The sequence below is a fragment of the Bactrocera oleae genome, chromosome 4, assembly GCF_042242935.1.
Source record: "Bactrocera oleae isolate idBacOlea1 chromosome 4, idBacOlea1, whole genome shotgun sequence".
NCBI lineage: Eukaryota > Metazoa > Arthropoda > Insecta > Diptera > Tephritidae > Bactrocera > Bactrocera oleae.
The window spans coordinates 74,664,635-74,692,585 of NC_091538.1; the positions used below are offsets into that span (position 1 = coordinate 74,664,635).

The 27,951-nt window shown below is 33.6% G+C and overlaps 1 protein-coding gene across 4 annotated transcripts; it reads left to right on the forward strand.

The window, feature by feature from the left end:
* Positions 1–82: 82 nt before the first annotated feature.
* Positions 83–27,937, forward strand: pain (transient receptor potential cation channel family member painless). 4 transcript variants are annotated; one of them, XM_036367656.2, is made up of 5 exons: positions 83–222; positions 23,389–23,525; positions 23,614–23,796; positions 24,290–26,254; positions 26,764–27,937. In XM_036367656.2, exons 2-5 carry the CDS (start codon positions 23,466–23,468, stop codon positions 27,367–27,369), a joined length of 2,814 nt encoding a protein of 937 aa, XP_036223549.2. In that variant the 5' UTR covers positions 83–222; positions 23,389–23,465; the 3' UTR covers positions 27,370–27,937. The 4 variants fall into 4 exon arrangements, with proteins under 4 accessions (XP_036223549.2, XP_014088989.2, XP_069964894.1 ...); XM_014233514.3 differs by lacking the exon at positions 83–222 and adding an exon at positions 1,130–1,463; XM_070108793.1 differs by lacking the exon at positions 83–222 and adding an exon at positions 1,130–1,275.
* Positions 27,938–27,951: the final 14 nt, after the last annotated feature.

A 27,951-nucleotide genomic window follows, 5' to 3' on the forward strand; every position in this document is an offset into this window, starting at 1 on the left:
ATTTTGAGAGCGTTAAGCTGAACCTCTGAGCGCTACCTCTAAGCTACTACCCATATAAAGCAAACTTATGTGGGAAGTGACCACTAGCCAGCAAGTGAGCAGCGATATTGAGTATAGCTTAGAGTCTTCACTGTTATTTTGTATTCCTAAGCAAGCATTAGCGTTTATATTGTGAATTTCATCAAGTGTAGCTTAAATATTTATAAAATTAAAAAATTAATGGTAATAGTGCAAAAAAAAATAATATCAGTAACCACTACAACTTCGAAACCAACTTTTTTGAAACATTGAGTCATAAGTAACAACGTTTTATATTATTAAAAGCATCATTATAAATTACAGTATGCAAATTACTAAAAAGTAACAATAAGGAATCATCCACCTCTTACCCTTACTTACTTCAATAGCGTATACCATGTTTCAGACGCGCTTATATAAAGACTCTAAGAGATCAAAGTCAAATCTTCGAAAAAAAATATGTTTAAAGAAATGTTGGCCGATTTGTGAAAAATTTAGTGTTTAACATCTTCATATACCAAAAATAAACTCTCCTTTGCCTTAAATTATGATTGGACAGTGGTAACTTATAAACAAATTTACTAAAAATTAAAATAAAATGAAAGCCTATGTTATTTTTTTCATATAATCTTTTCCATTACTAATGCAATCTTCTTTTTGGATCTAAGCTAAGCTCTCTTCTCGGAAGAAAGTTGCTTGCTTCTGTCATTTAAGCTATAAAGAACTTTCACCTTGGTTACCTCGTCGTATAATTCGCTGGGCAATAAGCCCTTCAAGCAATACTAAACCTACCTATCTAGAATTTTTCATGTCAACGAAAGCAAGTAATTATCATAGCGACCCTGCTAACGGTCATTTGGTTTTAATACGATAGTTTAAGCTATACTCTCATCTGTACGTACTCAAACAGAGATGCACGACACGCACGTCATAAACGAAAGAATAAATGCATTTATTTAGAAAATATTGTTTTATTTATCAATGGATTTATTTAATTAATTGAATGACACAAAATATATTTATAATCGTAGCAAATACATTATATCGAAAAACGGTACAAAAGCGCCAAAACTCTCATCACCGATCGAATTCAACGATAGGCGATCAACATCTGCGACGCGAAGCATTTAGTTGGCGCTCTGAGTTTGTGCATTGCGGATCGGTAGCAGGAAAGCGTTCGCGGAAGCGGATAAACGAAGTGGTCGCTGTTACACGATTGTGTTGCAGTTGTGATAAAAACTAAACTTAAGACCGCGAGTGAGTGAGTGATAAAAAAGAAAGCACATAGCGCTATGCTTGTGTAAAAGGCAAAGAGACGGCAAAACCTTTCAGTTAAATTGAATTGAATGTACATTTATTGTTGCAAAACTGCACCGCCAAGGAAATTTCAAACTAAACGGTTATAAGTAAACTGATATAATTAGTAACATCAAGTTACTTAAAAAGTTAGTAGAAGATTAGAAAAATTAAATTAAAACAAAATATGTAAATAAAAGATAAGATTTGGAATAATTTTTTAGTAATTTTGCAATTGTAAAATAAATTCGGTAAATATGGTGTTGCTCTGGCGATTTATATTATATTAACTTATAGGTATAAGTAACCTTCAGAGCTGATTCATCACTTTATTGTTGGAGTGGCAACTGCAGCAAACTGCAAATACCTGTTTTGCAAAAATGCTATGTTGTTGTATTACAACCACAACCATATCATTACAAAGCAATTTTTATAGCGTCATCAAGTCAAGGCGAACTTTTTTGCGAGGCTGCCAATAAACAAAAGCAAAAAAGCATACAGGCATCATTAATCAATGCTTGAAAGAAAATTTTTATATTTTGTACTAACAACACGCTGGTTATTGTTTAATAAATACGTTTTCACAAATTCTTCGAACTTTTATTGCAAAATGAATGACCAAAATCGAACATCTGCCCATTAAGGCCTGACTTACGGTTACCTGACCCAACCTAGTAACATTCTGTGTAGATGAGAAAGTAGTCGGGTTTTAACTGATACTACAGAAGTTGTATTAGGTGTTGCGAATAATTCGGACACCCTACCTTTGAGTAAAAAATATATTCCAGTTATGCCCCACAGAAAAGAAGGTCGCTGGTCTTCTCTGTAAGGTATGTTTATTATTGTTATTCAGTTTTTGCAAACTCAAATTTGACCAAGATTCGAAAAGCGGTCGCATATGCACTCTTTTCAGATGATGTCACATACATATATACATATGTACAGATATGTAAACGCATATGTAAATACTTAAATAACTGACTGCGATACCCACTTTTGTTTTCAATTTCTATGCAATTTATTTGAATTCATTGACAAAAGCACCCGTACACATGAATTTGAGCTGTACTCATATACATGTGTATATATGTACATATGTATATACTCATACATACACAATTATTCCGAAATGTGCGTACTTATCAAATATGGAGTGGCAATCACCTGTGGGCGTGTAGCACTGAACAGGTTAAAACGGTGATGAATATAAACACAAATGGAAAAAAATAAGGAATGTACTCATGTGCATAGCCAACTGTATACATTAGTCTCGTCATTTACGAGACGCTTATTCGCGTAGAATTGTGTATTCAAATATGTATACTTTACAAATGCATTGGTCACACGGTCGAACTTTATGACTTCTAACCAAACATGCATATGGCTGTTTGATATTGACCAGTCAAACACTTGCACAAACCTCCTCCTTGCCTGCCACATCCACCAAAGTGTGTACCTTCATGTAAATTTATTTAAAACTGTGTAGCTGTACCGACATGCATTTTTCTACTTTTTTCACAAATTTAATTATGCTCTTTTTGTGTACTTTGTTTTTAGAATAAGCAAAAAATAAAGAAAAATCTAAAGTAATCCTGTGGCGTTTTCATGGATCTTAACAAACATGTGTGTATTCATTTGTAAACAACACAAGTAATTTTGAAATTTCAAATTTTTCGATAGCCTGTACTAACAAACAAATCAGACACCGTACACAAATGTTGCTGCCACAATTTGCTAGCCGAAACAAAGTTAATAAATTCTCAACGATCGAACTTTCACGCTTTATAAACAATGAAGAAAATAAATTTGATTGCCATTACTTGCGCGTTTATGTTCTTAAGTGTGGGTGTACTTAGGTACATATGTATATATGTGTACTTACTGTACATATGTATCTACGTATGACTGTATACAATATTGAGTATGAAAAAGGAATCGGCCAAGTGAAGGTATTTACACCTGCTTATATTAAACACATATTCCGTTGTTGGGAAAAATATTTCAAAAGACCAACTTTCTGCCATATATGCGTAAGGAATTAAAAGCGCAACGTTTAAGATGATAGCGTTCGCCTCGGCTAATTATTGTATATGCGCCCAAGATTATTATCCACGAGCAACATTTCTCAATTTATTTCGCTTGTTTATCCATATTGCATACATACATACCATGTCTATAATAATATACTTAACTTTTGTGCTATGCCTATGTTCAAATGTATGTATACATGTATGTTAACGGAATTAATAAATTCTTATGAATCTTCAAGAGCAAATCCCGCTTGCGGAAGACGGAATTAAAACTTTTCAATTCGCAGTGAATATAGGCAACCACCATCAGAATTATCTCTAAATTGTTTACTCTCCTTTAAATTTGCACATAAGCTGTGTGTGTAATAAGTGGGTTGGAAGCAATTATTAACTAGTTGGGTATGAAGGTATAAACAGATTTTACCGCTGTGTTTCGTCCACTACTTGTTATACATATGTTCCTGTATTTGTTTTTGCTTTTGGACATTAGTACACTGCTCCACACTTTTGTATATCGTTTGTTTGTTTCATATTTGAAATTTGGCCGGTGTGCGAAAAAGCTTAGTCAGCATTCACTCGTTTTCTGTCTTAAGCTTTCAAGCAGTTTTTTAAGTATATACAATTCCTATGTATGTGCACATATAAATACAACACACACATACATGAGTTGTACTCACTAGCGGATTGGATGATCGTGGCCTCATATAAATATAAGTATATACAGTCATGATAGTAAAAAGCAAAATGGCTACCATTTTCAGAACATAGTTAATCTGTTTTTATAGACCGCAGGAAATCATGACGCATCTGAAATGAATCTAATACCGCGAAATACTAAATAAAATAAAAATAAAAGCAATGGAAGTGTAAAAAGATTGTGTGCGAACTAAATATTATCCGAGTATGTATATACTCATGTACTCATATCTACAATGGTGCTTAATTTATACTCAATTTTCAAACATATTACCTGTGTTCGTATTGGCAATAATGGCAATAATTCATTTGCAAATAGTCTAGATGTACAAATTTATGTACATTCACAAATATGGGAGGAGTCACTAGGCGATTAGGTATGTGAGTGGCATTAATAATAATAAACAAGTAAGGAAGGGCTAAGTTCGGATGTAACCGAACATTTTATACTCTCCCAAAGTCAAATGGTATACTCGTTTGAGATGGACTGATATTTATTTTTATTGTGGATTGACTGATATTTTCGGTAGAAGGTCAACTATAGGCACTGGGGTCCACATATTTAGTACTTAGGGGCTTGAACAGTTTTGGTTCGATTTAGACAATTTTTGGTCACAAGGTGGCATACTTTAAACGTATTATTCACGCAAAGTTTTACCCCGATATAATCATTGTTGCTTGATATGCATAGTGGAAAGTGAAAGAATCAGATGGAATTGAAAATGGTGTTATATGGGAAATAGGCGGTGTTGTAGTCCGATTTCGCCCATTTTCGCACTATGATATAGAAATATAAAAAGAACGTTATACACCGAATTTGGTTGAAATCGGTTAAGCAGATCCCAAGAAATGGGTTTTCACCTAAAAGTGGGCGGTGCCACGCCGGCTGGGTATTGGACTAATTTTTACGAGATGTTGAGTCTTAAGTAGGATAGTTATTTAACCGTTTTTCGCAGTTAGCCGCCAAAGTCGAAATAGTTGCCTTCGAATTTCGTAGTTGAGGATGTAAGTTGCTTTTTCTTTTATTTCAATGGTGTATAAGATTTTTCGATCAAGCTTATATCATAGATACTACTAGGAAATATTTAAACGAGGAAAATCTATATAGAACATTAAGAAAAGACTTCCATCAAGATCTGTGCAAGCTGTAACTTGAATAAAAATTGAGATATCTTTATAAAACTTGGTACACATGTTTCTAGGTACCGTGAGACGGTTGGTGTTGCAGATGATAATCGCACCACTACCACGACCACAAAACGCCATTAATCGAAAACACATAAAGTGCCATAACTAAGCTTCACAATAAGATACAAAGCTGTTATTTGAAATAACTTATCGACTTAGGGAGCGACATCTGCAATTTACAAAGGTTTTTGAAAAATGCAAGTGGCCCCGCCCTCTAATAGGTATTATGTACATATCTCCTTAACCGCTAAACTGTAAAATAAATTCACACCGGGCCCCCACCGACAGCGTGAAAATGGGTGAAATCGGATAATAACTCCACCCACTCCCCATATAACGGTTTTGTTTAAAACTATTAAAAGTCAATACTTCTTTTAGCCCCCATATATGTATGTGCCTACATAAACAGATTTTCGAACTTTCGGCTGACTTTATACCCCATATATCGGCCAATATGTGAGTTCTCTCAATAAAATTTAGCGGGCGTTTTTTTCTAATAACGGTGCATCTGTGAGAATAAAATGGATTAAATAGCGTGACGCCTTTCACGAGCGCTCATATAACTAATATCAGGTTTTTCGAACATCCGGTTGACTTTACATATATTGGAGATGGGTACCGTAATGAAATACAAAGAACGTCTTTTTCTTTAATAATATGTGGTAATGACAAAAATAAACCTACCTCTCGTGGCTTTAGACCGTATATATTGGTCCATGGGTAAGATATCTTAGCCAAATTAACTGAACATTTAATATTGAATGTACTATAATTTGATGCCGAAAATGTCTGAAATTTGTCCACAAATTACCCAAACTGTCATATACTACATAAATGATTTTCGTTATTTCTCCGGCTTTGATCCTTGCCATTTGCAAGTATTATACACTTATGACTCAGTCTATCAAAAAAAAGTGGTTTGGCGCAATCGTGTCAATCACTTCCCGGGTGGTCATATATTCAACGAATGTTGACCTAAATATACCTAATACACATTTTTTTTATACTTTATATGATGTACCACTGCATGTATAAAAACCGATAGTGTCCGATTAAAATTGTGCGATAAGATTTTTTTCATAAAAAGGTCATTTCTACCTGACTCCCAATTTAATTGAAAAATATAGAATCTATACTTTAGGCTGGTAAATTTTAATTTAACGGAACTTCGGCTATAGGACTGAGATATTTTTTTTATTTATAAATATGGGTAAATGCATACACACGTACATGTGGGTTCAGCTACTGAATGAAACCGATTCAGCGTTTTAACCATCCAAAGCAAACAACAACATTATTTTTTGACCAAACAAGAATAATTAAAAGGCAAACAAGGCATTAGATGAGCATACCAAAAGTAGCAAAAATCAACAACTAGAATCAACAGTTCAGAGAGAACACCCACAAGCCGAACTGTGGAGTATGCAAACATTAAATATTCATTAAATTTTCTGTACACAGCCTTTTGTTTTATATTGTTCATTTTCAATATTTTAACTGCGTCTTCAACACAAATACTCATATTAATATACAAAAATACTCCACCGCACGTCGAAAAATAAAACAAAACAAGTCAGGAAGGGCTAAGTTCGTGTGAAACCGAACATTTTATACTCTTGAAACTTGTAATGAGCAAAGCAGGGAAAATACCTTCAGGTGTTGGCAAAACTTCATATTAAACAAGCAAAGAAGGGTGTACCTCTAACTTCGGGTATAACTCTTGCAACTAGCAAAGATCAAATCCGGCGAAATAACGCAAATCATTTATGTAGAATGTGAGAGTTTAGGTAATTTGTGGACCAATTTCACATATTTTCGGCATTAAACTATAGTACATCCAATATTAAATGTTCAGTTAATTTAGCTAAGATATCTTATCCATGGACCAATATATACGGTCTAAAGCCACGAGAGATAGGGGTATTATTGACCCGATTTTATTTATTTTAGGCATTACTACATATTATTAACAGAAACAGATTTTCTATGAGTTTCATTAAGGTACCTCACATACCATCAACAATATGGTATATAAGAAATAAAGTCAACCCGATGTTTGAAAATCATGATATTAGTTATATGGGGGCTAGACAAGTTTTCACCCGATGTCATCCATTTAAGGCACATAGATGCATTGTTAGGAGAAAAACACACACACTCTCTTTAATTAATCTAACTTACATATTAACCGATATATGGGGTATAAAGTCAGCCGAAAGTTCAAAAAATTTTCTATTAGGTATATGGGGACTAAGGGAATTATTAATCCTATTCAATCCAATGTTGGTACACAGACATACTATTATCAGAAAAGGATTCTCACCGAATTTCTGTAATATATCTCACTGATTAAACGATATTTTCGATAAAACGTTCGCAATACGGCCGAGGTGCACATTTCGGTACCTATGAGCTTGAATAGTTTTGGTTTGATTTGGACAATTTTTGTCTGTATGAATTTGGTTATTACAGCTTTAGCGCTTTTGAAGATATGTACATTAGACCTATTAGAGGGAGAGCACGCCCACTTTGTCATAATTTTAAAAAATTTTGTATCTTTTTGACTTATATTGAAGATCATTAACTAAACTTGAATTTTAGTTCACGTCAGCTAAAATTATATTAAAACATCTTCAAATCAGATATAGGTATATATGTGATATCAACTCAATCGAAGAGGCTAAATTTAATATATTATATTATATATTGAGTTGATGTGGAAAACGTCAACCAAAGGTTCAGAATTCATTATATTAGGGATATGAGGTTTAGACCGAGATCTAGACCAATTCCATTATAATTCAGCGTTAAACCACATAATTTTTAAGAAAACTTGTTCATTAAAATATTACATTTTGAACAACTTAAATGGTTTAAAGTCAGGTGGAAAGACGGCAATCATTATAACTTACACATGGAACGACATATTCACCATAAAGCTTGTTAGAAAAATAAAAATCCCAGTAGCATATGTGATTTGGGAGTAGAATTGACCCGATTTTATCTTTTTTTACCGATATCTCATACAATTAACACGTCACGAACTCCCTGGGTTTCATCAAGGTAACTGACATACCATCACCAATCTATATGGAGTAAGATAAGCCGGGTGTTCGAAAATTCTGATATTAGTTTTATAGAGGCTAGGTCAAGTTATCAGATAGAATTTAAAATTATTTTCGCACTGTAACATAGGAGTATTAGGATAATCTTATGTACCGAATTTGGTTGAAATCGATCGAGCACATCCCGAGATATGTCATTTCACCTAAAAGTTTGCGGTGCCACGCCCATCGTTTATTTTGACACCAGCTCCTTAAAAGCCCTCTTGTGCCATCCTAAATGTAAAATCCTCAACCTTTAGGTGAACAAAACTATTATACTCTGTAGCCACATGTTGCAAGAGTCTAAAAATCAACGTATGAAATTCTTTAAGTACAACAACGAAACTTACGTAACTTTAGAGATGGGTGAGGCCATAACGATGGGAATAAAAAAGCAAAAAGGTAATAATAATTTCAACTAAAATAATTCGTGGTCATTTTATGAGATATGAAACATACAAACTTAAAATGCTTATACATACACATACATACATAAATGGGTCAAACAATTAAATCGACAGTGCGACAATCAGCTCACCTACGTGCTTAGTGTGGGCTTTCATTTGCATTTTCCCACACTATAGTCAAGAAAATGCTTCATGATTTAGTGGTATGCTACGTTTTTTCATTCAACTTGAAATAGACTGACCACCGGTATAGAAGTGTGTATAATTCAAGGTAGGGCTTGCCTACAGTGAATACGTCTTGGACAAAACATTTGTCAATAAATGCAAACATAGAATTTTTTATCAGCGAATAAAAACAATATCTTAACTTAAAAAGATTGTTTTATTGCAATCGCAGTTAGCCTGAAGCTTTATTATTTTTTTATTTAAAGGCTTTGATTTTTCTATTTTAGTACATATATATTGGTATATATTTTCACATACATATCTCTAGGTAAAACGATTAATTCAAAATTTAAATAAAATTCAATCAAATTCAATTGATTTTCTAATCTTTTGTAATTTTTCTGGCAAATTTAGGGAATAGGGACGGATCTCTGGTTAATAAATACTACTAAGCCAGTGGGGAGAGCACATTTCAACTTCTGGACGATGTGAATAAGTTAAAATGAATTGCTTTTAATCAACTTTCTTTCTAGCCTGATAAGATAATGTAGTTCTTTTCATCGAAGACTATTAGTTAAGACTACTTAGTATAAGAGTTAGAAGAAAAAACTTTTGCCTTAAAACGCTCCGTCGTCATAAAATCTGCCACGCGTACGGAGCACAAGCGTATGCTTTGCTTTCGCTTATGTTAACATACTCCTAACTATTCTATATATAATAATATAATATATTCGAAATCATACTTAACTTGCGAGCCTGCAGACGCAATTCTTCGGCCAACAAAGAGGCATTCGTTCCACTATATGGTTTCAAAAGGTGTTCTGGAGCAAAGCTAAGTATCCGCGTGCTACACCGCTCCTTTGGTTAAATGCCTTTTATTAAATACAAACTTGTATATTTTGTGGTCATTCTGTTTAAACTTTCCCTCTTTTCTATTATTCGCCATGTTACTCTTTACTGAGTTGTCTTCTATGTTTTACTGTACTACTACTGTATGTAGTTGTATGTTAGTATGTCTTTATGGCGTATTAATTTCACAAAACCGCAGATCTACTTGTGAATACGACTACATTGAGACGACAAAGCGACTACATACTTGTGACATTGCTTAACCGGACAACTGTACTTGAGCATTCAAGATTTATCTTACGATAGTGATGAAGACTTTATGATTATGCCCTCTTAGATGTTTCAATCATATGTACATATTAGGATGAGCCAAAAAACTAACCTATTGAATTTATCGGTTAAAATTAATTTATATACACAGAAAAAATATCCTTGCAATGCAGAATTTTAAGCTTAATTTCAAAAGATGTCGATGAGCACTAAAAGTTACCCATATTAATAACGAAAATATTTTACCATTACAACTACCATAACTTTTGAACCGTTTAGAATCTTTATGAATTTTTGAATTGAAATAATTTCACGTAAAGTAGATTTTAATTTAACGCTCTACAAAAATCTGTGACGTAAAAAATTGTATTCTAAACGGTTCAAAAGTTATGACAATTTGAACGAAAAAAAATGGTTTACGTATTATTAATATGGGAAGCTTTAGAAGATCAGCGACACCTTTTGAAAATAAACTAAAAATACTGCCTTGCAGGGTTTATTTTTTTCTCTGTATATAGGTTAAATATTATATAACATTGGTATTTTGAAGTGTATTGAGTTCTCCCTCCAGTAAAGTGCTTAGTCTGTCTTTTCTCTTGAGAGACGGGACCCGTTTAATATCAAATGGGAAATACATTTGAACAAAAGCAAATTTTATAAAATATAGCCTTTATATTTGTTTGGATATAGTAAACTGAAGCACATTAACTAATTATATATGTACATACATATATGCATTATAGCGCATACTACAATTTCTACTCAATTTCAATGTTACACTCACTTGCTAAACCATATAAGAACCACTCTCACTACTCATATGTAAAACATCAAGTTTAATACCAATTTTACTTAACTAATTATACAGTTCTGTCACATTCTAACCAATTCAATGTTTTTATAGTGAGTACCATTTGACCGCCTTGAAACCGGATGTTGTCACTGTAAATTCCAGCAAACAAAATCGTTCTAACACCCGCCACCCTTGAATTCAAAAGGAATTCCGCACATGAACAAATAACACGCAAAACTATAATGGCAGTTCGATAAAGTTTTGTTTAATAACCTGTCGTCCGTGCACACAATAAAACGGCAATCACGTTCCTAAGGAGTTGACCACTCACAGTAAGGCCTAAAAGCCAGTATTATTCTGAATACTTTAATTTCATAGAATGGTTGCAGTTTTTTTTTATAAATCATGTGTGTGTTGTTAAATTATATAAGAACGTGTCATCCACTTGATAATACGAAAAAGTTAATGAGAACTTCTGTATCTGTATCAAGGGCTGCTGTATTCATTACTCTATATATCATCCATATATATGTGTATATATTATCTAGCGAAAATGTAAAAAATGGATAATAAGTCGTATCTCTCATATTCACTTTTGTTTATATGACAATATAATTCACTACAAATATGGTATATAGGACTGTATATATACAAAATTAGATCACTGTACGTTCGCTCACCTTCAATTGCAAATTGCGGTTTACTCTACAAGTATATACGGTGAGCCCAGTTGGTGCCATCGAAACTCGAGCTTTTCATATACATAGTTATAATTTGTTATATGCTTTTTCTTTCTCCCTCTCTTTTATTATGTTCGTTTCAAAAAAATTAGTTGATGCCCATATCCGACGTATAATTTAAATCGTGCTAACAAACTAATTACCCCATTACTTACATACATACAAAAACAAGTACTAGAAATCATCGGTCAGTTCTGTGACACGATTGGTATACTGTTTTATGTGTGCATTGTATGTCTCTATTTTATATAAGTAAGTATGTCGAGTATTCATGTATATTTTATATGGCTGTGTCCATGTGTCAATGAGGTAATGATCACACGTGACATCCGTTCCTTAGTAGAAGTTAATTGCTTAGAAATGTGTTTGTAAAAGTTTTCAACGGTATTTAACCAAAATTACGCGCTAGTATTAGTGCGTTTCCAGATACCTCCATTAGCCATACAGCCCACTAGCTATATTATTATACAATAATGTATATTAAACACTTTTTAGGTTATAAAAATATTTATTTTCGTTTCTCAGTTTGATTAGGCTTGTGTTATAGTATGAACGCCAATGGTTATGATTTGCAATAACAGACAAGAAGGAAAGGCTAAATTCGAATATAAAGTAGTCTCGTAAGTTGTAATAGTACACCGATTTTGGGAGATTAAAACTGAAGCACCGTGGAACTTGGAACATTTAGCCAAACAGTCGAGTAAACTGAAATCAAAAATTTGTCATTGAGGGATTATATCGGGCTTTGAGAGCATTTGGGAGCTCAAAAGACTTGCATACATCTGCTTAACTGTGAGCTTCACATGAGGGATCAACCTAAATAGCTAACATATCAGTAAGACAATCATAAAAAGATTTCATCCAATATTGCTACCAGACAACATTCTGGCAAACATACAAGTTTCTCATTATTTGATTAAGATATATATATATACAGTGGCGAGCAGAATTGAGTGCATGTTTACAAAAGTGACTTTCATCACCCATAAAAACAAAACCACACAAGCAAATCCAAATTTTTTCTTGTTTTATTTTTATTATTATTTATTCTAGTAAAAAAACAATGACTAATTAGAAAAATCGAAGAGTTTGAAAGAAAAAACGAAAGAAACTCGCATAAACTCAATTTTGCACGTTTAAAAAAAGTTCAATAACTAAATAGATTTCAATATTTTGTCCATAGACCCTTATTGGAAATGACTTCTTATACGCGGCCTGGCATGCTCTCTACCAAATTTTCAATAATATCTTTCGGAATACGACTCCATTCTGCTGTTACACGATCCCAAAGGTTGCCAATGTTTGTTGGAGCTGTTTCGTACTGGCCGATCCGTCTTTTCACTATTGACCAAAGATTGGGAAGATTGGTTTGCAGAATTTGAAGATAGTCCTCTTTTCGCATGATACCATCTACTAAACGAAGAGGACCAACATGTCACCATGTAAAACATCCCCAAACCATAATATTTCCACCGCCATGTTTAACAGTTTGTTTTACGTGGTGTCTTTGTATACGTTCTCCGGGTCTACGCCAGCAGTATTTCCGTCTGACTGAAAACGGTTAAATTTGGACTCATCAGACCAGACAACACGTTTCCAATCATCAATGGTCCAATTTTGATGCTCCCTTGCAAATTTCAAACGCGCTTTAATATTCTTATCGGACAATGCAGGTTTGTTTTTTTTCACACTTGAAATATATCCGATGTCTCGTAGCGCTCTTCTAGCAGTCCATTCACTAACTTTTTTGTTAATGACCAGAGAAGCACCCTTTGGTGTCAGTAGCTTGTTTTTTCTCATTTCGGACATCATTAGTCGAGCATCTGAGTCCTTCAATAATTTTTTGCGACCTGCGACTTGCGGTTTGGGAGTCACATTTCGCCTCTTTTGAACTGCGATCACCGCCGATTGGCTAATACCAAGCCTCTTGGAAATTTTCCGCGTAGTACAGCCATTCTCGGTCAGGCTCACAACATTATTTTCCATTTCTTTAGATAATTTTCTCACTTTTTTTAAATATCGACAAATTATTTCTAATTCGAAACCAATTCACAAAACCTGCTTTGCTTCGCCCGAAACACCGTTTAAACTGCACTAAGAACATCAAAAATAGCATAAGAACAAATATAACGGTGAATCTGGCTGATTTATGCTGAGAAGAGAAGAGAGAGGGCAAAATACTTGGAAGTCATAACACGTGCAAAATTGAGTTTATGCGAGTTTCTTTCGTTTTTTCTTTCAAACTCTTCGAATTTTTCTAATTAGTCATTGTTCTTTAATAGAATTTGTTACAAATTAAATAATAAAAATAAAACAAAAAAAATTTTGGATTTGGTTGTGTGGTTATGTTTTTATGGGTGATGAAAGTCAGTTTTGTAAACATGCACTCAATTCTGCTCGCCACTGTATGTATATATTTAATGCAAGGAAAGGGAAATCAGGTGTCTATATATTAAGTCTACTACGATATCGTGTATTTCAGGCAGTGATAAAGGTATACCCAACTTATTTCATTGTAAGATCTACTCAAAATTTGAAATTTTATAACATTTCAATTTTTTGCCGGATCAAACAAAGCAATAAGTTTTGGTTACAACCCCCAACACAATCGGTTACGATTAAAAATGAATATATTATATATTGAACAATTATTTTGTAAAATAACTCACAAGAGAAGAATTTTTTTTTTTTGCGTTGTGGTATATTAAAGCAACAAATTTTTGATGTTTCTATATAATAAAGTGAATGAAACTCGTTGAATATCAATTGAGAAAGTTTTTTTTTATTATTTTCAAATAACACTCCGAAACTGCAGATCACTAAACAGTTCATTTAATTTTCACGTTTCTGATCTTGCACGGCGGTTACAAATGTCTCTGTTGACATAATTGTTTGGAAGGATTTCAGTTTGACCCTTCCAGTATTTCCAGTTGCTAAAAGTCAAACCGATCCCATCAATTTTTAAAGTCGAGTATATGATTACGCTCTCAGCTCCCAATTACATGAGACTTGTACATCTCTTTATCTCTGATATAGTATCATACATTTTGTATACGTTTGTACATATAAATTTTAGACTCGTAGGCAGTAACTGACGACATTTGATTCGAAATTTGTGTTTGTGTCTGTGTTGATTTGTCAGCACTAAAATAAATTTCTTGCAATTAGTGCCTAATTTACCCCAACTAATTTTTAACGTCGCTGAAAACATCTTTCCTCCTATTTCAAAGCCGGCAATTGTATTCGCTCCATGCAAGCTTGCTCGCATACATATGGTGTGTATGTACAAACTTACATAAGTACATATACAATCATACGGACGATCTCAAAAGTGTAAATACGAGCGAAAATAAACTAAAAGAAAAAAACGTTAACTTCGGTTGAGCCGAAGCTTAAATACCCTTCACAAGTACAACAAATGCTTTACAAGAACTAGATTTTTAACACACAGTTTGCAATGCAGCTCTATGCTATAGTACCTTAAACTGAACAATTCTTCGGGGATTGCATCATTACCTTAGACAATAACCCATCCCAAATTTCATGAAGATATCTCATCAAATGAAAAAGTTGTCCATACAAGCACTTGATTCCGATCGTTTTAATGGCAGCAATTGTGCAAATGGCAGCCATAGTTATCCGTGTGTGTAACTTCAGATCGATATCTCAAAAACTGAGATACTAGTGCACATATATACAGACAAACGGACAAGGCTAAATTGACGGAACTCGTCACGCCTATCATTTATATACACTTTTCATAGGGTCTCCAACCTTTCCTTCTGGGTGTTGCAGTTTCTATGGCAGATAGATGCTATAGTGATCCAATCTTAACAATTTCTTCGCAAATTGCGTCATTGCCTTAGACAATCCATATCTCAAAAAGTGAGGAACTTATTCACGTATATAAAGACAAACGGACAAGGCTAAATCGACTGAGCTCGTCACGCTGATCATTTATGATATGTACATATTTTTATAAAGTCTCCGACCTTTCCTTCTGGCTGTTACAAACTTCGTGACAAACTTAATATACCCTGTTCAGGGTATTATAACGAATGAAAAACAGTAATAGTTATAACCAACCAATAAATAATCTCATAAATGGTGTTAAAAGCGAAACCAAAAAATCATATTTTATACTCCCCAAAAATTAATCGCAGTTTATTATAATACTTGCTAACAATTATAGACGTGCGATCAATTTTGCGAGAAAATGGTCAGATGTTTTCAAGACTAACCATTAATAACAGAGATAAAACAATTTACCCATTAAGTATGAATGTAAACATGTATATATACGTACATACATATGTATGTCTATTTGTAGTTGCTGTTGAGGCATGTGGCTAGAAATATTTCCGATTACTTCGATTTTTGTTCACCAGTTTTAATTTGCTCACGCACAGTTGAGCATTAATGGTGTGTTGGCTATGCATGAAAGAAAATTACTCAATTGTGACAGGGGAACACTTACAAACATACATACATTTAATTACATGTTATAAACGGCTAAATTGCGTTTTTTCGAAACTGTGGTACTTGAACCTATTGGACGGAACAGCCTCAAGCCGCAGCATCTGGCTACTGACCGCCTGCTTCTACAGTTCAGAAAGCTGTAAGCTTTTTTGATAGAAAGCATTTATTCACACTAACATTGAAAAGTAATTAACAAAAACTAAAAACAGCAAAAAAGAGAAGCTCTCGTGTTGAGTGAAGATTGTCGGTACCTCAGTATCTACTGTGGTCGGTACAACTATTCGTGTTGTTATTTAGTTCTTGGAGCTGTGTGTGCGGTCAATTGATAATAAAATTATTTAATTATATTTTTCTGCACTTACAGTAAAAATTTATGAGTTTTATATATACCCGAATTTACTTAAATAAGTGAGCATAAATGTATGTACATAAGTACGTACAGTTAAGATGTCACATGGTACAGTTCCTTTTAAACTAACATTAGGAAATTATTTACAGATATTTATTAACAAATATAAAGATGACTGGGTTTGGTGTATGACTCTTTTCAATGACCCACAGCAAGCAAGCCACTATTAGCCATATTAATAACTGCATAAACTCAGACATTGATGACAATTTCGGATTGCAAAACTGTTAATACGAGGGCTAACGCAGTGCCATTAAATTCACAAGAAACGATTCAGAAAAGACCACGTATACACTATCTGAAAAGATAGTATTTGTAAAGTAAATCTTTATATGTATGTACTATGTAAATATTCAATTTGGAACAATTTTTGTAATGTGAATTAAAACTTTATTCAATACAAGGTGTGCAACGGGAATTTTAAAATTTCGCGGGTTTGGGGAGTTCAATAGTCAAAACTGTTTTTGTTATGTTGATTTGTGGTACATGGCCCTGAAGAACAATAATATTTTGAACTGCATTCATTACTTACTACATCCGTTAAGGTTAGACGTGTTTTTATTAGCTTGGCGATTTTCGTTTGTTAAAAGCTCAAACTCGTTACTTCTTCGTAAGTTTTCGGAAAAAACAACACTGTAACGATGCTCCAGCATTCATATTCGCCAGAGATGGCCCGTGTGACTTTTTCTATTTCGCAAAATAAAGATAACCCCAAAGGGCGTCGTTTTACAAGAGAGATGAAAATCGCTGAACCAGCTAAACGCTAACCCAAAATCGAGTTTGAGAAGTATTTCGTAATCGAAAGAAGCGCTTGTATAAGTACATAATATCGAATGGGTACTATTTTTTCCAACAAACGAAAACTCCCGGTATTTTTTGAACACACCTATAGAAACAATTAATGGGTGTGAAAATGGAAGGTTCTTAATTTGCTAGAGATTAATAATGACCTATAATATAATATATGAGTACAAACATATGTATGTACATGCTATCCAGGATACTACCAGAAATTTACGATATCTTAAGTGCCGCTATTTAATTTGTATTATGCGATGCCAACAAACAAGAAAATAACAATAACACAATTATTAATATATACATATGTATGTATTTTTGTCAGAAAACAAATAATCGAAAAAGCAATTATGCAACTATATTGGTAATATATTTGTATTTGTGCACAAATTGGTTCGTTTTGTTAAGTTAATTGATCAGCCAGTAAATAAAAACTGTCGACTACACCAATGAACCATAAATAACACCAATCAAATCTAAAGTAATAAATAAGAAAAATATACGTAATAGTATAGTTTCACTTGGATCATCCTCCAAATGCCAAAACCATCTTCTATAAGTTTCATCGCCAGTTAAACTCACAAGCAACCACGCGGTAGTCAAAATATTGAAGTATTCAAATTATATTGATTTATTCCATTTCCAAGAATTCAAAGTCTTGTATTAGTGACACATTCTCATCATTAATTGAACAAAAAATGTAAATTTTAATTCCTATGACGCATAACAATCGTGAGAAAATAGCTTATCGTTCAAAGGAGATCTTGAACAAAGTTTTTTTTTGTAATTAAATAGTCTTCAGACTTTTTGTTTTACCCATTCTTCTTTGTCAAGAGACTGCTACGGTTTAATAGAGTAAAAACATTTGGTAACTGACCTTTCAAACTTGATTTTGAGTAAAAGTTATCATATGTATATACACAAATGAGGTTAGTTCAAAGAGTAAGGTGTTTGTAATTTTTATCAAGAACTATTTGCTTGCTCATCTATATTCTCTTCCCTTAAAAGTAATTGAGGATTATTCGAAGAAAATAGTACCCATTTCATCGAAAGTTTGTAATATGATATTTGGTATGTTATATACATCGACTTATAGTTCTTATACTGGTTAAACGTCATAGCCATTTACTCATGATCTGTTACTAGATAAGACCCTACACTGACTTAGTTAAAAAGTACTTGATTTTTTAAGAGCAAGAAATAGTCAAGCATTTTTTGTCCACAAGCAATTCTCGATTCGATGGCTCTGCAAATACTACTTCAATAAAATTCGGTAGTACGCAGCCCGATAACCATACTTCTGAACGTGCCTCGTATTCAGATGTTCATTTAGAATTCTTCTTTCATACTTTTCATTACACTGTTTGCCGCAATCGCCCAATTCGCTTTAACTAATTAATTACTTAAATAAGTTTGATTTTGGTGGGCGAGACATAATTAAGAATTCATTATCTTCAAAAATTAAGCGAAACATTTATAAAAGCTCTGAGGTTAAAATTACTTATATATGTATGTACAAGCATATGTAGTATTCTGGGCCTATATGTTTTTATAAGAGGTAATATATATACATCATATCAACGGATAAAGCGAAGACAGTTCAGGGCGACCGGAATACTTCAATAACAACATAATGAAAGTATTCGCTACTAGCCAGGGGGAGCTGGAATCCATATTTAAACAAGTTGTCCAAATCTCATGTATCTCATGTATGTCATACATACATGAATTTTATTAGATATGCAATTACTATTTTGAGGTTGAGATCTATATTAGAGATAATAAAGAAGTGTATTAATTACACTGATACGCACAAAGAAATATTATTACAGTTTGCATGTTAATGCGTTTACAGATCTATTAGTTGTCTGACTCTCCGGTTCAGTCTTTTGCCTGAAAAGTCAACACAGACTTAGCTACCGGTTAAATATTTAAAATTTTGAAGCAGTACACAAAAAGCTTACTTGAATTTCATTAAGTGGTTGGCTGAAGTAATAACAAACATAATTTCAGCAAAAACATTAAATTTCAAGAAAGACCGAAATTATGTTGATGAGCAAGCTGTCAAGAGACAAATGTTTTCAGCAGAGTGTCGGGAATACATGTGTCAAAATTTTTTTTATATTGCTGAGTTATTACCTCTTACACTGAAACAAGAAATTATGTAGAAATATTGTATCTAGCATCTGGTCTTTTGGTTTTATTATATTAACATTATTTGTATTAATTGCTTTGTATGACGCGGGAATGTGGTCATGGAGCTAATGAATGGGTTTCACACTACTTTAGCATTAACAAACTTACTTTGGATGCCTAACAAAACATATAATGTTTTTATAAACATACAAACATATTTAGCCCGTAAAGCGAAAGCGAAAAACTAATTTTTAATTATCGTTCAATTTTCATTCTGTATGTTAGTTTTCAGATACCCGTCTTTACTTAGTGAATTTACGGCTTAAGTGTCATCCTGTCATCATGATAGTATTATAGTCTCAAATTATTCTAAAATAAATTTTTAATAAATTGTAATATTTTATTCTTGTCACATCTGTCCCTTCTACAGTTTAATTTAGAAATAATTACACATTTCGTAACTTTAAAATTACAGCTGTGGTATAAAATCATTTTAGTAACCTCTTAGTTTCGAGCCCTTCGGTTTCTATAAACAACTATAGTCAACAATTAGTATAAAAAATGTCCTTATGTGTTTTCATTTTTGGAAGTCATTTAGCCATTGATAAAATAGTGCTAAAACGTGTAAAACGAAACTGGGTAGCGTCGAGGATATCGAGTATATCACTTTATTCGCATACTCTTTTATATCAAATCAACTCAATAACTTTGTTGTTGCTTTTACATGCAAATTTTTGGACAGGAGAGCAGCGCGCAAAGATAGCCAGCAGAGAAGTGGGAATCGAAAAAAGCAGTAACACTAGATCCAAAACTATACGAAAACAAAAATACGTTCACTTCGGCTATAATACCCTTTACACATTCAAGTTTTCTTTACAAGGACTTGATTTTGAACAATCAGTTCGTATGACAGCTAAGTATAGGATATAGTGGTTCGATCTGAAAATTTTTTCGAAGATTGTACTGTCTCCTTAGGCAATAATCTATGCCAAATTTCGTGAATATATCTCGTCAAATAAAAAAGCTTTCCTTACAACTACTTGATTTTGAACGTTCAGTTTGTATGGCAACTATATGCTATAATAGTCCAATATTCCGACAAATGAGCAGCTTTTTGGGAAGAAAAGGGCGTGTGCAAAATTTCAAACCAATATCTCAAAACCTGTGGGACTATCCCATATATATAGACAGACGGAAATAGCAAAACCCACTAAGCTCGTCACGCTGATTATTTCTATATGTACATATGTATATATTTTAAAGGGACTTCGACATTTCCTTCTGGGTGTTACAAACTTCGTGGCAAACTTAGTACATAGTATATGTTCATGGTATAAATATTATCAAATTATGAAGCCAAATCATCGCTGCACTATCGATGTTCTCTAATATTCGTAAGCATATATGTACATACATACATACATATATTTTGATTGGGAACTACGTTTTTGTTTTGTAAATCGTAACCCATTTCGGAGTTATCTGTATAGCAACCAGACAGCCGACAGCCAACCAAATTCTCAGATTGCATATAAATAATTCAGTGTGTGATATATTCAAAGCGTAAGTGGCATTTAAATATTCCCCTTCCAAAATTCGTCGAACCACCTCATCACTCCATACGAAGTGCTGCAACCATTTATTTACTTAGCCTGCAAAACGAATTATGAAATTATTTACATTTACATTTAATAAGTATAAATGTATGTAGTAATGTACATATATTTACATAATAACCTATATATTTGTATCATATCACAAATTGGTTTGGAACATTGCATTTTTTGTATAACCAACAGAACAAATGCATATACAAATACTTCTTTGTGTATTTACATATAATTAGAAATGTATATGTTTAAAAGAAAAAAATATTAGAATAATAAAAAAACGCATAAAATGTGTCCCAGTGTAATATAGCATACACACATGTTCATATAAGTTTGACTATCCAACAACAAGTATAACAATGTGATTTTAAAAGCGTTGCTTCCTACAGACATCAACGATACTTTCCAGTGAATGAATTGGAGAAAGTAAACCTATTTACAATATATTCTATATAATATATATAAATATAATATATATAAATATATAATATATATAAAATTTTTTTAAATGGTTAGTAGATCTAAAAAACTCACATTCTCCAATTTCACAATAAACAAAAATTGGATCAAATTGCCCTGTAGTAGAACTAGTAGATCTTTTTTTACACATTTATATAAGCATCACGGCAAAAGTAAACCATGTATGCATCAAAAAGTATTCCACATAGCCGAGAGAGTACTCCAAAATAAGTCACATTGCGTAAAAGACATGTGATCCAATTAACAGTATGAGGTCATAGGTTAGAATCATATACTCGTACTCTAACTTTGCATGATATCAGAGCACTCTATGTATTTAATGTCTGTATAAAGTTGCATTCAAACCTATCGACGATCGTCAAAACACGAGCCACCATTAAAGAGACATCAGTTAGTTTACTATAATACAGGGTGACTCACGAATCGTGTTACAAAAACAAACCGTAATAACTTTGTTTTCAATCAACCACAGTGCCTCGTTCTGGGTGAGGTACTGTCTCATGAATTATTTCTGGGTTTGATTCACTCCATATACGGCAATTTTGCTTGTTTTCATTTCCGTTTGGATCGAAATGGGTCTCTTCAGACATAAACAGGCAATTTATCAAGTTATTGTCTTCTTCGGGCATTTCAATAATTTTTTGGCAAAATTCCAGGCGAATAGGCAAATCTAGAGGATTTAACAGGCTTGTTATTTGAACTTTGTACGGAATCTGGTTTAAGTCATCATGAATTATCCGTTGTAATGACCGTCTACTACACTCCAAGTTGCGCCGAAAAGTTGCGAGTCGGAATTTTTGGATTTGCCTGAATTGACGAAGAAACAACCCCGATTGTTTTTTGAACATGAACATACGGATCTCGATCGTACGATCTTCTTGCGATACTTACAGATTGGGTAAACCCATTTACCCACCTTATAGTGGTCCATCTACTTGGAGGAGTGCCTCCAAAATCCCGTCTGGACGGAAATGACGGACTGCAAAGTATAATACTGCTGCACTATCCAAACCTTCTTTTCGGTATCCCAAGCATTCTTTTTAAAAAATTTAAATAATAACCTGCCAAATAAAAGAAAAATTAAGTCGATTACTCACACAGAAAAAAGTTATTACGGTATGTTTTTCTAGCACAATTCGTGAGCCCCCCTGTATTAAAGAGGAGCATTTTGGTATGCTCCAACGTCGAATAAATGCTCATATACTCATATAATCTTTACAGGGATGTTTACATACACTCTGCGAACAATTTCTTAATAATACTGAAATCCTATGTACAATAGATATAAGTATACATTCATACATACCTACGATATGTTGTCTTTAAATTAAGTGTCGTAAATTGTTCAATTAAACTCAATGACACTGCAACGATAATAGAATGAATTGAAAGAAATGTCTTTCCCCAAGCATTTTCTGTATAAAATTATCTGTAGCTTTATTCCTAAAACCTAGATTTTGTTAAAGATTTTAGACGAGATCGATAAATATAGTTAAATTAAATTTAAAAAAATTAAAAATTAAATTAAAAAATTAACGAGTTTCGTCGGTTATTTTATTTCAAGATTACAGCAAAACATCCAATATTCGTTATTTCTCTATTTGGTAAACATGTATTAATTGAAAAAACAGGGATATATCATATTAAAATTAAAAACATTAATGGAGCAAATCTTAATTAAATGGAGTACTGCCGTATCATATATATGAATATTATCAGTTATATTTATATATACTCAGTCATTGTATATTAAAGAAGCGAAATTTATTCTAAAGACTTAATGTTATTTTATGACATTTATATATTATTTTGTTACCAAAATTTTATGGCAAGCAAAATAATCTTACTGAAAACTGTTAAATATGTTAACGCTAACTGTTACATATGTTAACGCTGTGACAAATCCGCTTACTCTTACAGATTGATAGACCATTTGTCAGCACAATTGGGAATTTACGACTACCAAAGTGACTGCTCTACAAAAAACCAAAAGCAAAATGTCCAATAAACCATACAGTGCGATCAGTATAACCAATTGCGGATTAGATGACCCACAGGTAATGAACACATGATCGATTACTGTTCATAACAGAATAATCGTTTACAACTTGATTTTTAATACATATGTATACTTGTATATTTAAGAGTGAGTTGGGTGCCGCCTTTGCCAATAACAACCTAAAAGATTTTCGAATTGCTCTCGATAAAGGTGCAAACCCTACTAGATGTGATGACAAGCATTTCAGCGTTTTTGAGTTAGCTCTGAAAACACATGGTCGCGCTGCATTCGTAGAGGAATGTTTGAATCATGGTTGCAGTCCTAATCATGTAAGTAAATATCAGGAAAAAATTGTGTAAAATTGTCGTTAGTGTTACCTTAACTAACTAATTTATTTTAAAAATTATGCGCTATTCTTTCACGGCTATATTCACTTTTATAACAGCGAGTTGAGCCTTTATATAATATTATACTCAAAAGCATGAAATGAATTTCAAAATCAGAGAGTCAAAAGTCGACCGGACTAAGTGACAAATTGAATCATACGTAAAAAACAAACAGCTTCTCCACTTTTCTAAGGTAGCTTATGTTGTTACTGATTTCTGTAAGTTAATATGAATACAAAATACGAATAATGCGAAAGTTGTTGCACTAACCATACTAATGATTTACGATATATAATATATAAAATTTATAGAAAGTGTATTATTTTATAGAATAATTTGACTAGAATAACTGAGTAATATAATATTTTTGACTTGTAATACACGTGCTGCTTCTGGAGCAGATTTTTAATCTTATTTTTCTTTATTTACTGTTTAGTTAAGTCAACACTGGAAGAAATCAGCAATCAATTTTGCCGCCGATTCCCTGGATCCAAGAATTCTCAATATACTCCTACGTAACAAAGATGTACAAGTAGATCGACCCTATGCCAAACTCACGCCTCTTAATACCCTCGCCAAAAAATTGACTGTCGATAATCAGAACGATGTACTCGCTTGCATTAAACTTCTTCTAGAATATGGCGCCTCACCTAACAAGCCTGACGACCGTGAAATGACGCCATTGAACTATATTTTGAAAAATAAAAAGCTCGACAGCCAGATCAAGCGAGAACTTGTTGAACTTTTCACTTCCCAGCCAGATTTAGATGTCGATAACTTTCGAGATGGCGAAGTACGTGAATTGTTGAATCGTGATTACCCCGATATGTTGATAAAATTGAGCGCAGTCGAAGTAAGCTTAGATAGGCTTATTTCACTCCTTCGTAATGGTAACGAAGAGGAATTTGTCCAACAATTTCCAAAATTCAAAGCCAGAATGATTGAAAAACATAACAATCCGAATGATGTGGAGAAGCAAGAACTTCTGCTTTTCATAGAGACAATAAAGCGGGGTACACACAAAGCATTTGATTTGCTCTTGAATTACAACGTGAATATGAATGGCATCTTAGATAATCAAACACCCATACATATTGCCACCATGTTTGGTAATTGGAGAGCTCTTAAAATATTATTAGAACATAATGATCTCAAGTTACGCCAACAAGATCAATTATTAATCACTGTTATTAGTCACTTAGGCGATGAACCATTATACGATTTTGTCAATTACAAGAAATGTCTTTACATTCTATTAAATTCGGATCGCATTGATGTGAATGAGTCAGATCCCAGTGGCTCAACGCCGCTTCACTATGCCGTTAAGTATCGTAATCGGTTAGTTATTCAAGAATTACTACGTCATGGCGCCTACATAGGCATGCGTAGCTCATTTAATGATTTGCCCATCGATGGAATATATCCGGAAGTGTTGGAGGAACATTTTGATAATTGCATTACTACAAATGGTTATAAGCCTGGGGACAGTGACTTTGAAATATTAATAAATTTCAAGAATCTCATTGCACATCCGCGCTTAAGTCATGCAACGAAATTGCGCGCACAAAACTTTCACGAAGAGATGCCACCGATCGCATATATTGCTGAATCAAAAGAACATCGCCATTTGCTGCAACACCCACTTATAACCAGCTTTCTGTTCCTCAAATGGCATCGTTTATCTGTCATCTTTTATATTAATTTTTTCTTATACTTCTTCTTTGCCCTAAGCATTATAGTACATACAATATTGAAATTTCGCGAAAGCGAATACGAAGCTCTAACTGTGTTATTCGGGCTCTTATCATGGGTTGGCATTATTTACCTACTTATGCGCGAGATAATACAATTTGTTTTGGCTCCATTGAAATATTTCCGTTCGGCAATTAATTATATGGAAGTTGCACTTATTATATTTTCCATAATGACCTGCACTGAGTCCAGCTATAACCGTGAAACTCAAAGAGTAATAGCAGTATTCACGATACTCCTTGTCGCTTCGGAGCTTTGCTTGTTGGTGGGTTCATTGCCAGTTCTTTCCATCTCTACACATATGCTAATGCTGCGTGCCGTATTAAAGAGCTTTATCAAGAGTTTTGCTCTCTACTCAATATTCGTAATTACATTCAGTTTGTGCTTCTATATTCTGTTTGGCAAATCATCGGAAATCAACGATATCACTGACCGCACCGACGCCGTAAATGATGGCGGCGAGTTCAACAAATTTGCAAATCCATTTACAGCAGTCATCAAAACTATTGTGATGTTGACAGGAGAATTCGATGCCGGGGATATTGAATTTGATACCGTCTACAGCTACTTGATATTCTTAATGTTTGTGGTATTCATGTCAATTGTGCTTTTCAACTTGCTTAATGGTCTGGCAGTTAGTGACACACAGGTGAGTAACTGAACCTTTAAACTTACTCCAACTTATTGTAACTCCAATAGTTATAATATAGTAATGAGTGAAAAGAGATCTACTGAACTGCTTGCCCAAAAGCAAAATTCATCTTGCCGCATTCGTAGGTGTTCTTACTGGACACTGTCCAATAAGCATTCATGCGGTAAAGCTTAAAATCTTGAAGAAGACATAGCCGAAACTGATATTAGCCGTCTTAACAAATTTGTGATAGGCTCAAAGCGCTTTGGCGATTTGTAAGGGTCTTATGATGCAGTATTTAGGAGTTTTAGGTACCACAACAGACCGGCGTTCTAAGCTGTCCAAGTGAGATCTCTCTTAGGATCTACCTCTTAACCTAACCTAATGTGTGGAAAATGATCCTGTGATATTCAAAAGATATGAAATATACTTTTAGGCATTAACCAACAACTGCAAAAACCCAAATTGCTGAAATAATATATGAAACTTATACGGTATATCTTTTATATATATTATTTTCTTCATAGGTCATTAAAGCACAAGCCGAACTAAATGGTTCTATTTGTCGCACTCTTCTACTTACACGCTACGAACAAGTCCTGACTGGACGCACCGGACATGCCAGTTTCATCATTAAACATGAACCGTTCCGCACAATATGTCGCCGTTTAATGAATCTCGATTCCAATTATATTGTTGACCGGAAAATCGCTATTCTACCGAACGACCACAATAAAGTGTTCGTTGGTTTAGGCAACGGAGGTGTTATCGGAGGTGGCATCAGAGGTGGTATCGGTTTCGGCGTAGAATCGGAATACAATTTCGCCCGGGATAATGAAATTCGCAACTCGAAATCACAATTTCTACCATTGTCAGAAGAAAATAACAATCGTCAGAAAAAGTTGCTCGATGCACCTGTTTCATTCTTACCCTGTTGCTGCACCTGCATTACAGGAAAATGCTCTGAAATGGATAGTCGAACTGTAAAATTGGCTATGGCAGTAATCGAACGAAAAAACACATCACAACAAGACAAGATGCGTGAAGCGAACACGGAAAGAAGACTGAAGAATATAGAGGAACAATTGGCACAGATGACGGAGCTACTGCAGAAATTAAGTCAAGAAAAATAAAGAGGCCAGTTCAATGTTGATATCATTAAAAATTGTTGCTATTTTAACTTTTTTAATATTTGTGCAAACTTTAAGTGTCCTTAGGGTTATTTATTCAAGATTTTATTTAACAAATAAGCATATATCATAATTATGAGAACTTTTAATGTCCAAATTAATACATGAATGTACATACGTCAGCAAACCTAGTGTGCGGCGCCTTGTGCTGGGAGAATCCGATAAATATGTGCAGGAACATGTGACGTTGCGTTTGATAGAAATGTTCCTGTTTAACAGGATATTGATTGTTAAATAAAAAACTGAACAATTCTTTTCACAGCAAAGACAACAATGTTGTAACTCACAGTTCGATTAATTTTACAGAGTCCCCTGTGAGTACAGAAGAAGGAACAGCTAATGCAGAGCATCTTATAGCACATTTGACTTTCTAACTGTTCTGCTGTTGGCTCAACATTTTTACATTTTCAGTAGACCAAACGATGTGCATATTCGTGGCAAGAGGACATTTGTACCACAATAAAGTTTTGAGTAGAAACCAGAATGTTTTGAAATTAAATGATTGATTGAAGATCTGTACTTTGT